Source organism: Notechis scutatus, chromosome 4 (assembly GCF_049901735.1).
Source record: "Notechis scutatus isolate UNSWTSFEM ecotype Mainland chromosome 4, rNotScu1.2, whole genome shotgun sequence".
NCBI classification, from domain to species: domain Eukaryota; kingdom Metazoa; phylum Chordata; class Lepidosauria; order Squamata; family Elapidae; genus Notechis; species Notechis scutatus.
In genome coordinates, this window is record NC_142012.1 from 102,119,378 (window position 1) to 102,132,722 (window position 13,345).

At 41.7% G+C, this 13,345-nt stretch overlaps 1 protein-coding gene across 1 annotated transcript in view; it reads left to right on the top strand.

Annotated features, from left to right (window-relative positions):
- The first annotated feature begins 7,708 nt into the window (after window positions 1-7,708).
- The window catches only part of CFAP46 (cilia and flagella associated protein 46), a 107,410-nt gene continuing 101,773 nt past the window's right edge, over window positions 7,709-13,345 (top strand). Inside the window, exons 1-4 of the mRNA XM_087964261.1 lie at window positions 7,709-7,878; window positions 9,230-9,318; window positions 10,375-10,499; window positions 10,713-10,844. Coding sequence (XP_087820387.1) covers window positions 9,270-9,318; window positions 10,375-10,499; window positions 10,713-10,844 — 306 coding nt within the window. The 5' untranslated portion in view covers window positions 7,709-7,878; window positions 9,230-9,269. The remainder of the gene's footprint in view (window positions 7,879-9,229; window positions 9,319-10,374; window positions 10,500-10,712; window positions 10,845-13,345) is intronic.

The following is a 13,345-nucleotide window of genomic DNA, read 5'->3' on the forward strand; positions in this document are numbered from 1 at the left end:
TTGCAAAATAATTAGCTGTGATAAGCACATGCCTTGCCAAACTGTGCAAGACTTGCCAAAAAATAACAGACAAGAAATAATTTGCAATACAAGAATCTTCAAATACAAACTCAGGATACTGGAACATCCATGAGGCTGGAGTTTCAAAACGTCTTTGCCTTCTGCAAAGTCTGTTCGTTTCACAGCTGGCTTTTATCTTCTTGAAGGAGGGGCCATTACGTTGCAGCCTTATTCCCGAGTCACCCATGCTGTTGTAGCTGCTCTTTCCTCCGAGCAATCCTGAGTGCACACGTACTTGGCACAGGCTCCTCGGTAACCTCCTCATCGCTGCTGCCAGCCCCCACAATCTCTGAAGGCAGCAGTCTGGCCCCTCATCTGAGTCCTCGCTCTCCTCAGCCATCCGCACCTGCTGCCGGTTAACCACAACATAGCCTATCTACCTGGTTGTAGATGGGAGGGATAAAAATGGGGAGAAGCAGGAAGAATCTGCTACATTCACCTTGAGCTATAGGGGTGAGACCTTTAGCTTTGATGCTGGGCCTTCTCCACATGGAATATGTTTCAAAACTATGTTCACAACAAACTCTTTTTGGCTCTTATTTTTAAGCTATTACTTACTGGTGCTGGTGCATTCTTTCAAGTGTGTATTTCCACAGCTTCTGCTAAAACTCAGCTGTCATTCTGAGTGAATGAACACAATTGTTTTGTATAAACAAAGCTGTTTAGAATGTCTGCTATCTATAAAACAAACACAGGGATCTCTTATTAGCCTCTCCCTGTTCAATACAACAATTGAATTAGATTCTTATTTGATAAAATATAGAAAATCTTTGACTGAAATAAAGGCATTGCTACTAATTCATTTGCTATACAAAGTTGTTTTTATTTTTTTGGGCTTCTTCTTGAGATTTTCTTCTTCTTCCCAGACAGTAGATATCAAGCCTCAAAGGTCTGTTCAAAGATCACTCCAATATAGGTGATTGATCTCCAGCAACAGCATGCATTGCTGTATTTACTGATCACTCTCACACAATATGGTGGGTTTATTTCAACATTAGCCATTGTTGGAATTGACAAATATTGGAAGACGTCATGAGTGTAAGTTTGGAATTAGCCCTGTGATCACTGTGCAAGTACATTTTTTCAATCATTGTGGAAGCTGTGGATACCTGTGATTTCATTCCACCAAGAACTATCAGAAGGACAACTTGAGTTGCCTGCCTTGATTGAAGTTGAAGTACCCAACTGGTAGCTTTTCTTCTTGGTGAGTTGCCAGCAATGTCTAAGCAGCTGGCCATAGATCTATGTCAATTCACTACCAACTCGCCACAGGATAACTCACTGCAGGACAAGAGTTATGCTAATATCAAAGAAATGGTGGAATAGTATCATTAAAGAAAGGAGGCAAAAGGAGGTACAGAATGAAATGTGAATGACAAAATTTTTTTAAAAAATATTTGAAATAATTAAATTGAATTAATAAATTGTCCCATGGTGAGATGTTCTGCAGCGAATTGGCCTTGGTGAGTTGTCACATTCAAATTAGTCACTGTCTTTTTTCTACTTGTGGGTAGAGAATACTTTGGAAAAGCCCACTGAAATTAAAAGAGAATATTATTTAGCCCTTGGAGTGGATTAGGAACATCTTTCTTAAATAAGCAGACCATGAATGTTCTCTGTCTCCTGGGTTACTGCATAGCGGGCTACCTAAAAGCAGGGTAATTTGTTTCAAGTGATATTATTGATTTAACATTTTTGTACCACGAACACTTACCTGAATGAGTTTACGTACAGAACATTACATGCTCTTTTTTCCCTCTAAAAACATCTAAGCATACAATACCAAAGCAGCCAGAATCAACATAAATTACACTTAATATTTCTTTCCAAACTTATAGTTATTCACAAAAAGATCAATATACTGTATTTTCCCTGCAGTAAATTACAGCCATGTAAACAATCGATTCAGCAGCAATTAAACCACTTGCTTATTTATTCTTCAACAGGGCTGTCCCTAATTGAACTATATACAGCACAAATGAAATAGAGAAGAAGCTGCCTCATGGCAAATGGAACAGTTCAACTGAGTAGAAATATCATGTTCATAGACAGCAATATCAAAGATAGTCCAGGAGTCAAAATATAATAACTACCATGCAGAGGCTGCCAAAATCCAGACAAACATTAAATGATAGCATAGCAAGAGAGTTTTCTCTATTTGTTGTCTAACATCAAAGAGAAGAAAATGGCTAAAGTATTTTAGCAAGATGCTTATTCTAATGCTTATCAACCTCCATCTTCTGATGGAGCAAGACCAGCACAGCTAGTGTCCTCAAACTGAAACGATAAAGGCTGAGCTACAGAGCTTCTGTATATCGTAAGAGTTCTACTTCATTATTTATATATAACCTTTTACTGCTGCAAAGTTGGTAATATGGACATTGTTTTCTGCAACTTCTGCTGCTTGGTGGTGGCTAAACTTATCTACAGAGTCAGAGAAGCAGCTCTCTAGATTTCAAGAAGAGTGCCTGAAAGCAATTTCTTATGACAGACGAAAAGCTGCCAAATCAACCTCTGCATCTTTTACTAATCATTTCCAGCTGATATGCTTGCATACTACCAACTGTTATTTGACCATCTCCTTGCTGCTGAGGACACCTTTAAGGACTCCATTCTGAAAGTGTGTTTTCTCCCTTACATTGCCTATGTCCTGCCTACAGGCAATGTGCAGTGCCTTGGTGAAAGTGGAGGAAGCAAACAACCTGAAATGATGTTTTTTTGTTTCACAAACTTCTGGTTCAAAAAGGTTTTCCTGGTTCCTATTCCATTTGCTCTGTACTCCTGCTCCTCAATTTTCTTTTGGCTGTGAAGAAGACCGAAATCCCTGCTTCTCTGGCTATCTTTTCTTTTGTAAATGGGTTGGTGGACCAGTTGACTCGTCAACCTAGAAATGAATTAATTTGCTTGCATCTGATTTAACTTACACTAAACCTAACTGAAGGGTTGACATAAGTGGAGAGGCAGCTTGGTCTAATGGTTAAGGCACCAGGCTAGAAAACAATTCTTTTGGTACTGGTGACAATGAGTTATGTGTTTCAGAGTTGGCTGGCTGTCAGGATTCCAGCAGTCACCCCATTTAAATCATGAGTCTCGAGCCAAACTTCCAAAACTTCGAAGGATTCATTGGGAGTTAACATGCCAGCACTGCCTGGGTGTAGCTGACTCTGAGACACATAATTCATTGTCACCCTTGATCCTGGTTTTCTCCCCACCCCCTGAGTATATCGTAATTCATATTCTCCAATGGGACACATCCATAGCCAAGAGTCATCAATCATGCTCTCCAGTTAGAATTTTGCACAGCAAAAACTTCAGTCACCTAGTTGCTATCTTTGAAAACATTTATGGAATGCAGTTTCGGTTTTGCAAGCTGTTGCACTGCTCCCCCCTCTCTTTCTGTTGGCAACTCTAAAAAGACCATAGAAATATTTTATGAGTTGACACCCAGGGAGTAGAACAACTCGCCATGGCCAGCTTGCCACTGCCAAGTTGCCTCTGTCGACTCACAGCCACCACTTCATTGTAGGACAACTCAGCATGGCCAATTCGCCCTAGGGACAACTTGCTGCGGGAAGTCAGAGGGAGAGCCAGGCAGGCAAGCGAGCAGGTGGACAGAATGCAGAATGGCGGTGATGGCTGGGACCTTCCCATTTTCTCTCCATTTGCTGTCGCTGCTGACACTGAGTTCCACACTCTTCAGAATTCAGGCCATTCAGGGGTAACACCAGTGTTTGGGCCGTTTGAGAGTGGCAGTGGTGTGTGTGAAAATGGGATATGTCTGGCCTCTGCCACCTCCCCACCACCCATCCCACCCCAGCCACCACCTCTGCCCCCGAACAGCCTGATGTAGAGTTCCCCATACTTCCCGGCAAAATACAGAGTCTTTCTTACAGTCTCCTGCACTTGCCAATGATTTTCAAACTGCTCACATCTGGGAGGACTCTGTATTCTACTTGAGTAGGTACCCCTTCTTCTAGCAAAAAGCAGGACTTGGTTCAGGGATTAGGTGGCGATTGGCCTGGGGTGAGTCTCTTTCCTTCCACGTTCCCCTGAAATATTGCCCCTTTCCTTCTTACAGAAGTCTCCAGTCAAACCCCCTTCCCCAGACTCTCTTGGTTATAACATTTTAGGGCTTGCAAGAGTTTGGGTGTGGCTAGGAATAGCATGGAGGGAAGCCAGCAATGAGTGATTCAGGAGGTAGCAGAATTTTTCTTTTGTTCTTACAAAGGATTTCTTCTCATTCTTGGGGGACTTTTGTTTCTAATGGAGGGGTTACATTTTTAAACTTTAGAAGAGGGTGGTTGCTTCTGCAACACTGCACGCATACATTTCTGTTTGCATTGTCTTTGAATGATGGAATTAAACACTAGCAGTAGTGTTTGGCAATATCCCATTTATCTCTGATAGAGTTTTCATTTGGTACTGTTCATCTGTGAAATATTTTCCTTCTCTAAAACATGCTTGGGTAAGTATACTGAGAAGAGATCAGTTATATTAAGGCTTTCCATCTTAAAGGATAACCATTCACAACCAGTTGATTCTACTGATAGATAAGGGGGGGGGGGGGGGGGGGGGGGGGGGGGGGGGGGGGGGGGGGGGGGGGGGGGGGGGGGGGGGGGGGGGTGGGGGGGGGGGGGGGGGGGGGGGGGGGGGGGGGGGGGGGGGGGGGGGGGGGGGGGGGGGGGGTGGGGGGGGGGGGGGGGGGGGGGGGTGGGGGGGAGGGGGGGGGGGGGGGGGGGGGGGGGGGGGGGGGGGGGGGGGGGGGGGGGGGGGGGGGGGGGGGGGGGGGGGGGGGGGGTGGGGGGGGGGGGGGGGGGGGGGGGGGGGGGGGGGGGGGGGGGGGGGGGGGGGGGGGGGGGGGGGGGGGGGGGGGGGGGGGGGGGGGGGGGGGGGGGGGGGGGGGGGGGGGGGGGGGGGGGGGGGGGGGGGGGGGGGGGGGGGGGGGGGGGGGGGGGGGGGGGGGGGGGGGGGGGGGGGGGGGGGGGGGGGGGGGGGGGGGGGGGGGGGGGGGGGGGGGGGGGGGGTGTTGGGGGGGGGGGGGGGGGGGGGGGGGGGGGGGGGGGGGGGGGGGGGGGGGGGGGGGGTGGGGGGGGGGGGGGGGGGGGGGGGGGGGTGGGGGGGGGGGGGGGGGGGGGGGGGGGGGGGGGGGGGGGGGGGGGGGGGGGGGGGGGGGGGGGGGGGTTGTGGGGGGGGGGGGGGGGGGGGGGGGGGGGGGGGGGGGGGGGGGGTGGGGGGGGGGGGGTGGTGGGGGGGGTTTTTTTTTTTTTTTTTTTTTTTGGTTATGTTTTTTTTTTTTTTTTTTTTTTTTTTTTTTTTTTGGAAACATGATGTTTGATGCAATTACAAGGAACCATAGCCCAAAGCCATAGTTGCTGGTGGCAGTGCCTTCATCTCCAATAATTTTATCATAAAGAAAGGATGGAAGGCAAGGATGCATGTCAATGCAGATTAACATCTGCATGATTCTCTCATCCATACAAAGCTACCATCATCAACTGTTAACAAACAGCTCTTGAAATCTGATAATATTGTATTTACTGTACAGGATGCTTGTTAGTAAACTATGCTTCACTTTAAGGTTTGCTTTTTGTAGTAAAAGAAACCTGCATACTGCTGCCACATAAAAAAGACATATCAAACAATAGCTCTAAGATTGAATGATAACAGACAAAATTTAAGATTAAAGTCTCTCTTTCTTTTTTCTCTCTATTACTAAAGTTATTCAAATGGATAATCTTTGATGTAGGATTTAGCTATCCCAATGCTCATTTCCCAATTAATGAACTTTGGCTTCTTTCCTGGTCCTCAAACTACTGCTGTGCCAAAATAATAATAATGAGGGCAGGCATACCATTTCAGTGATAACTGAGTAGTATTACTGTAAGTCACTAGTGGATAAAAGGTTATTAACCATGAACGTATCAATTTATCATTCTCATTTTTAATGGAATTAATTCTTATGTAAATAGCCCTTGCATAAAGAGAATCTGCTTCTTTATAAAGTCATGATTTCATCTTTTAGACGACTTATTCCTCTCATTCTCCAATTCTCCAAGAAAAAAAAGTTCCAGAAACCAAGCAACTGAAAATCAAAATCTAATCTTGATTATGGCCATATGGCCAACAGTCAAGCTATTCTGGTTTTCATTCTCTGAGGAGTAAAACATTAGGCATATTTTATTTTTTGTAATATTTGTTGGATTATAAATATGCATATAGAACACAGGCCTCATTTAAAGGCATCAAAAGGCAGATTGTCTGTTTTGTGGACCTGATAAGAGGGCTATCCCTACCCTTATAACCAGTGGTGGGATTCAAATTTTTTTACTACAGGTTCTGTGGGTGTGGCTTGGTGGCGTGGCAGGGGAAGGATACAAGGGGTGTAAAGCTCCAGTCAGAGGTGATATGGTGCCGGTTCTCTAAAGTAAAGCTCCAGTCAGAGATGATATTTTCCAGTTCTCCAAACTACTCAAAATTTCCACTACCGATTCTCCAGAACTGGTCAGAACCTGCTGAATACCACCACTCCTTATAACCCTTGCATAAAGATAATCTACACTCCATGATAGGAATACCGTAGTGCACCAGTGCCTCTGCCCACGAAGAAGAGCTCAATAGAGTCTTTGAATCAATAAATCTGCTTCAGTTTGAGACAAAGTAAGTTTATGCAAAAGATTGTAAGAGAGATTTTTTAGTAGGAAACTATACCCTCCAGTAATATTGACATTGGACTATACCGTCCGTCTGCATTGTGTAAGATTCTTGTATGCCATTCTCTTTCCCTTAGCAAAATCCCAGACTGCAATAACGGTGTAAGAATGATTTCACAATTATTGGCAACCATCTTTATCTGTCTCTCATCCTCTCGCACAGAATATTGACATTGAATAGATTCTTGGTGGTGGGGAACATTGGCTTCTTAATGACTTGTAGACTTCAACTCCCAGAATTCCTGAACCAGCCATGGAATTCTGGGAGTTGAAGTCCACAAACCCTAAAGGGGCCATCGTTCCCCATCCTTGCCTGCAGTAAAGCAATGCTTTTGAACCACAAAAGCAGGCTGGCTAGGGAATTCTGGGCTTTGAAGTTCACACAACTTAAAAGTAGTTGAAGTGAAGAAATACTAGCTTAGAGCTTTCTTAAGTCATTTTCACAGGGTCCCCAGTGTGTCACGACTAGATCGGACTGCTACTAACATTCTTAGGAATAAGTTAACCCACCCCTTAAAAAATTGCTTCTAACATTTTTGTCTCAATTCTATTTTCTCTCAGCTTTCCCGGGTATTTTAAGTAACAGCTTAAAGCAGGGGCCTCCAACCTTAGCCACTTTAAGCCTGGGGGACTTCAATTCCCAGAATCCCAGCAAAGCTGGCTGGGGAATTCTGGGAGTTGAAGTCCTCCAGGCTTAAAGTGGCCAAGGTTGGAGGCCCCTGGCTTAAAGCGACAAGCAGAATCTCTAAATCTCTGCAGTTATTTACGTCTATCGGGGCGGGGGAAGGGGGGGGGGGAAACCGTTCGCTTGGGAAGGAATTCTGGCTTCTCAAGGATCCCGTAGGGAAGCGAGCAGGCTGAATGAATCACTTAGGAGCGGCGCGTTGCTAAGAGACCGAGGGACGCGGCGGCGCGCGGCGCTTGGAGTTGCGCCCGGCGTAGCGGAGAGCCAGTCCCGGAGCGCCTCGGCAGCGAAGCCGGGGCAGGTCCGCTTATAGTACCGGCACAGGAACGAGTGGAGACGGTGCTGGACTGGCCGTCGGGGGCGGGTAGGACTGAAGAAGACGCCGAGGAGAGCGGCAGCAGAGCTGATGAGTAATCCAAGCAGGTAACCTCTGTGCGTCTGTAGAGGTGGGTGCACGTGGACACACACACGCACACACGCACGCAGATATAACTGCTCAAATAAGCTCCAAGCAACAAACCTGAATGCTTGATGGTATGAGTCATACTTTGCAATATGTTGTTATAGATAAATCATCATATAAATATAAATCATATAAATATAATATAATTAATATAATATAATATAATATAATATAATAATATAATATAATATAATATAATTAATATAATATAATATAATATAATATAATATAATATAATATAATATAATTAATATAATATAATATAATATAATAATATAATATAATATAATAATATAATAATATAATATAATATAATATAATATAATATATAATATATATACACATACACACATACCATACACACATACACACATACACAGATAGATAGATAGATAGATAGATAGATAGATAGATAGATAGATAGATAATATATAGTAAAACTTTAACCTTAGACGGTCTATTATTGACCTCACCCCTTTCCTAAGAGGTCTGTAGGGGGCGTGCGTGCATAAGCGCACCAATGTGCCTACGGTCCCTGTTCTGTTGTTTCTTTTCTTACATGTATCCATTGCATGTATTCATAACTATATACTTATACTTGTTATCTTATAATCACTTGACTAAATAAATAAATAGATTTGCCACTGGATGGCGTATTTCTCATCCTGCTAACATCATTAGCAGCCAACCATAGGCAGACCTAAACCAGATTTTAGACAGCATTCAAAGTAGATAATAAAAAAAAAAGCTAAGGAGGAAACAAAAAGACCAGAACACCTTCTCACTAGAAGTCAATACCCAATAAGTAGAGATTAACATCAGGCAAACAATTAAGCGGAAGAGACTATCCTAATTAAGGAACAAATACCGAGGATTGAGGAACTACCAAGGAGATAACTCACGAGTTGAACTGTGGAGTTGTTGGTGCTCTTTGAGCTTAGTTGTTTTCCTTGCAGGTGTTTCATTACCCAACTAAGTAACATCCTCAGTGCAAGTGAGTGTGTAACACTGATTGTATATAGGCAGGGAGAAAACCCCACACTCACTTACACTGTGGATGTTACTTCATTGGGTAATGAAACATCTGCAAGAAAGAAAATAAGCTCAGAGAGCAGCAAGAACTCCACATTTCAACCCTGAGTTACACATATATATTATCTTGTATTGGAACTATATATAATTACTCAAAAATACAGCCAGATCTCAATGAGTGCAGATCAAAATCCCAAATAGTCTTGCAAAATGGCTGGTAAAAGAACCTAAAGTATTATTTTGCTTTTCATCCTGGATTGTTTTTTTCTTTTCTTCCAGCAGGTGCTGAACAAAGTCTGAAAAAAATAGCTGAAAAGGCATGGAGATATTGATTAGGCAGCAACTGTCAGATGCTGAGAAACAACAAAGTAATTTTTTTTAGTATTTATTGTGTAGTAGACTGTTAAAGTTTTCTTCCAGACATTAAAAAAGGGGGTGTTTTCCTATAATCAAAAGCATGTTTACAGAGAAGTAAGATCCAGAGAAGTAAGATTCAGGTACTTATTTATTCTTAGTTGAGGTAGACTTTCTTTACATAAGCTCTTTTGTCCAAGTTCATAATGTTTTGCACCATATAAATTTATGATATATGGGGAGGTGGAAGGTAAGGATAATATTTGACAAGTTAAGATGCTGATCGCTTGTCATAGATAATTGAATATCTATTTACATAATGAATATACAAATTATTTTTTAGTTTCCTTGCATGCAAAGCATTGTTTCCAACTGTCAACATTCTTGGAAACTCATTTAATCCCATTTCTACTTGACAGAAAAGGTTAGAGGTTGTTTCCAGTAATTATTTTCAATCTATGCATTGGTCATACAAATTCTCCTTTGCGATAGATCGATGTCTATAGCAGTCTTTTTTAATTAGGCAAGACTAATGAAGCATAATGCTATATGTCTCTGTTTGCATGATACAATTTAACCAGTTGCTTTGCCAACCACATTTTAGTTCAGTATAGTTTGTAGGCCCAGCTGATAGTTTTAGTTTATGCTTCAATGTGTGGCACAAATCTTGAAAACCAGTTGAATTGAGTAAATGGATTAAGGCTATGCAAACGCTTCAAAGAGTGCTTTTCGTTGATGATGCTTCGAATAAGCATCTCTTCAAAGTTGCTTGGCAACAGTTAAAGAGCAAATGTTCTTGTTACTGTGTTTTGTGTGGCGTTTGGATATACTCTGGCTTGCCTAGAAGGCTACTAGAAGAAATCTTTGAAATAAAGGTTAATGAAGAAAAACTCATTGGTGTTTTTTTTTTTTTTTATAAAAACCATAATATTGCTTCTGGGGCTCAAGCATGATATCAACTCTCTCTCAGGCTTATTCCTCAAGCTTCTAATTAGCCTTCCTCAAAATTATTTTCATTATCAATATGACTAAATGTTAAAAAATACTTTTCATCTAATTTTTTTTTAAAGATGTTGATGCTTTGAAAAGTACTTACAAGTTGATCAAATCAGCACACGATGGAAAATCCGCCCTTGATTCCTTGGAGAGTTTCTCTTTTGACTTATATGTCTTATGTGCAGAACAAGCATATCAGGTAACAGCGCGTTCACTTTCCTGGGGATAGCATGCCGTTTATTAATATTGACTAGATCAGGGGTGTCCAACCTTGGCAACTTTAAGACTTGTGGACTTCAACTCCCAGAATTCCTCAGCCAGGAGTTGAAGTCCACAAGTCTTAAAGTTGCCAAGGTTGGACACCCCTGGACTAGATCTTCTTTTTTAAAAAATGAAATACGTTTACTTTTAGATGGGTCTTCCTGAAATAAGCCATGACTGCCTACAAATGTACTTTAAAGGAAAAGCTCCTGTTAACCAATTCTTGGGTAGAGCATATTTGTGCCAGAGCCAGTTATATACTCCTGTATCTACTGACAATTTGGTGAGTATAAGACTGATTTTTATATTGTTAATCTAAAGCAGGGGTGTCAAACTTGCAATGTCACATGACGTATTATGACTTTTTTCCCCTTTGGTAAACTGGGCATGGGTGTGGCCAATGTGTAACGCTGATCTAGAGGCTTTTCTTTTGAAAGGGAAATTAAAGGCAATGGTAATTGTAATGCTGGCTGGAGAATTCTGGGAATTGAAGTCCACGCATCTTAAAGCGGCTACTGTTGAGAAACACTAGGTGTAATGATTATGATACACACAATAGTTTGGTTCTTAAATTAAATCAAGGACATTTATGAAAGTATTTTATTTATGCTTTTTGTTCTGCAGCTTGTTATATCCCTGACAAATGTCTCGCATCATTTATATGATAATGTCTGGAAGCAACGTTTGTTTTGAGATCATTATGCCCATGGTTCTGTATTATTAGATTGTTGAAAACTTGGGCTATGCAAAGCATTTGAAAAGAACCAGTGGTGGTATTCAAATAAAGTTGCCACCGGTTGGGTGGGCGTGGCTTGGCGGCCACGCTTTGCACACATGCACATACTTTGAGTGCACACACACGCCAAACACGCACTTTGCACATGCGCAGAGGTGTTCTAACTTGCCTCCTGCAAGCCTGCACGATGGTAGTCTGCACCGTGCAAAGCAGCTGCACTTTGAATTTTGGCCATAAAAGTGAGTATGGGAGCCCGGGCGGGCGGGCCAACCACAGAGCAGAACCGGTTCGGTCTCCACTGCTCATCGCCGCTACCGGCTCTCCAGAACCAGGCAGAACTGGTCGAATACCACCACTGAAAAGAACCCTTTTCAAAGTGTGTTAGGGCTGACCTCAGGGCCATAAGGCAAAGTGTGTGTGCGTGCATGAACAACAGACACAGATGTCTGTGGACAGCCTTTGGAGGAGCCACAAAAGTCTGGGAGAACAAACTTGCTTTAGTGCTTGGATTGTCATAGTTTGCAAAGTGTCCCTTTCAAATACTTCACAAGTCCCTACTCTGAATGGGATTGTGTTAGTTTAAGTGTGTTAAATAGCATTTGTTATAATAGCATTGTTAATATAATTAATAATATTTATTAATATAGAATTGTCAGGTTCTGCACATGTATAAAATCATATTTACTATTTACACACATATAAAGTAATAGAAGAGACATCCAAAGATTGTATTCAGACGTAATGGACATTCTGCTGTAATCTATACATTGTCCCCATTTAATTCATTAAATAGTTTATTACCTACCAACTGATACAATATAATATACACACATACATCATATTATATAAATTTTTAATTAATTTTCCAAATTTTAAAAAACATAAAACAAAACTTTATACATTGTTATCGACATCAAGACATCTTTTGCATTTCCTCACATTGTTCAGTATATGTATTTACTTATTCCTGTACCATTACATCTTACTCTTACTATAAATCAATATCTTTTATCCTTACATCTCATGGTATATTTACATCTTTACATCTTCCCTCATTCTTTTCCTAATTGCCATTTTATTTTCTTTTTATTTCTAAACCACTCATACCAGGCATCCCAGGCCCTATAATAAATTGAATCTTCTCTTTTGTTTTCATCGTTAGCCTGTCCATCTCTATACAATCTATTAAAGATTGGATCAACCTGGAAAATAGAAGAGCATTGTTGATAGAGGGTCACGACTTGCAGAGAGGGTGGCATATGGGATGGGAAATGTAAACAGCATGTATATTTTCAGAGACACATGATTACAGATTCATTAATTCAGACATGGAACAAGATTAAAAAGAATCATTATACTAAAATACTGAACTGGTTGTCAACTATGGAAGCACAAATATACCCAAACGCAATGGATCTGGGGAAAAAGAGGAGTTACAAAGACCTATTAGACCCACAAGGAAGATTAAAAACGAAACAAGAATTACAGCAACGAAATATAAAGATAGATTGGTGGCCATACATGCAAATCCAGGCGAGATATCAGAAGGACAAAGAACAATTTGGTTTCTGCATGGAAAAGCATCAATTAGATAAAATTCTACAAGAAATGGAAAAGAAAATGATTTCAAGTATATATAACTTTCTACTAGATTTTAAAATAGAAGAGGAGGTGGTCAAAGAGACGATGGTGGTATGGGCGAAAATGTTGGCCATAATATAGACCTGAAAAATTGGGAGAGAATGTGGGGATCATCCACAGAATACAAGGAAAATCAATACAAAATGTTCTACAGATGGCATCTTCCTCCCGCTAGATTGGCAAAAATGTTTAATTCAGACCCAAATTGTTGGAAATGTGGAAAAGAAAAAGGCACTTATTTTCATACCTGGTGGACATGCCAGGGGAAATGAAAAAATATTGGAATACAATTAGACAATGGATAGAAAAAATCACGAATCAGAAAATTGAATTTAATCCGGAAACTTTTTTATTAGGTATAATAACACAAAAATGCAATAAAACAGATAGATATATTATGTTACACA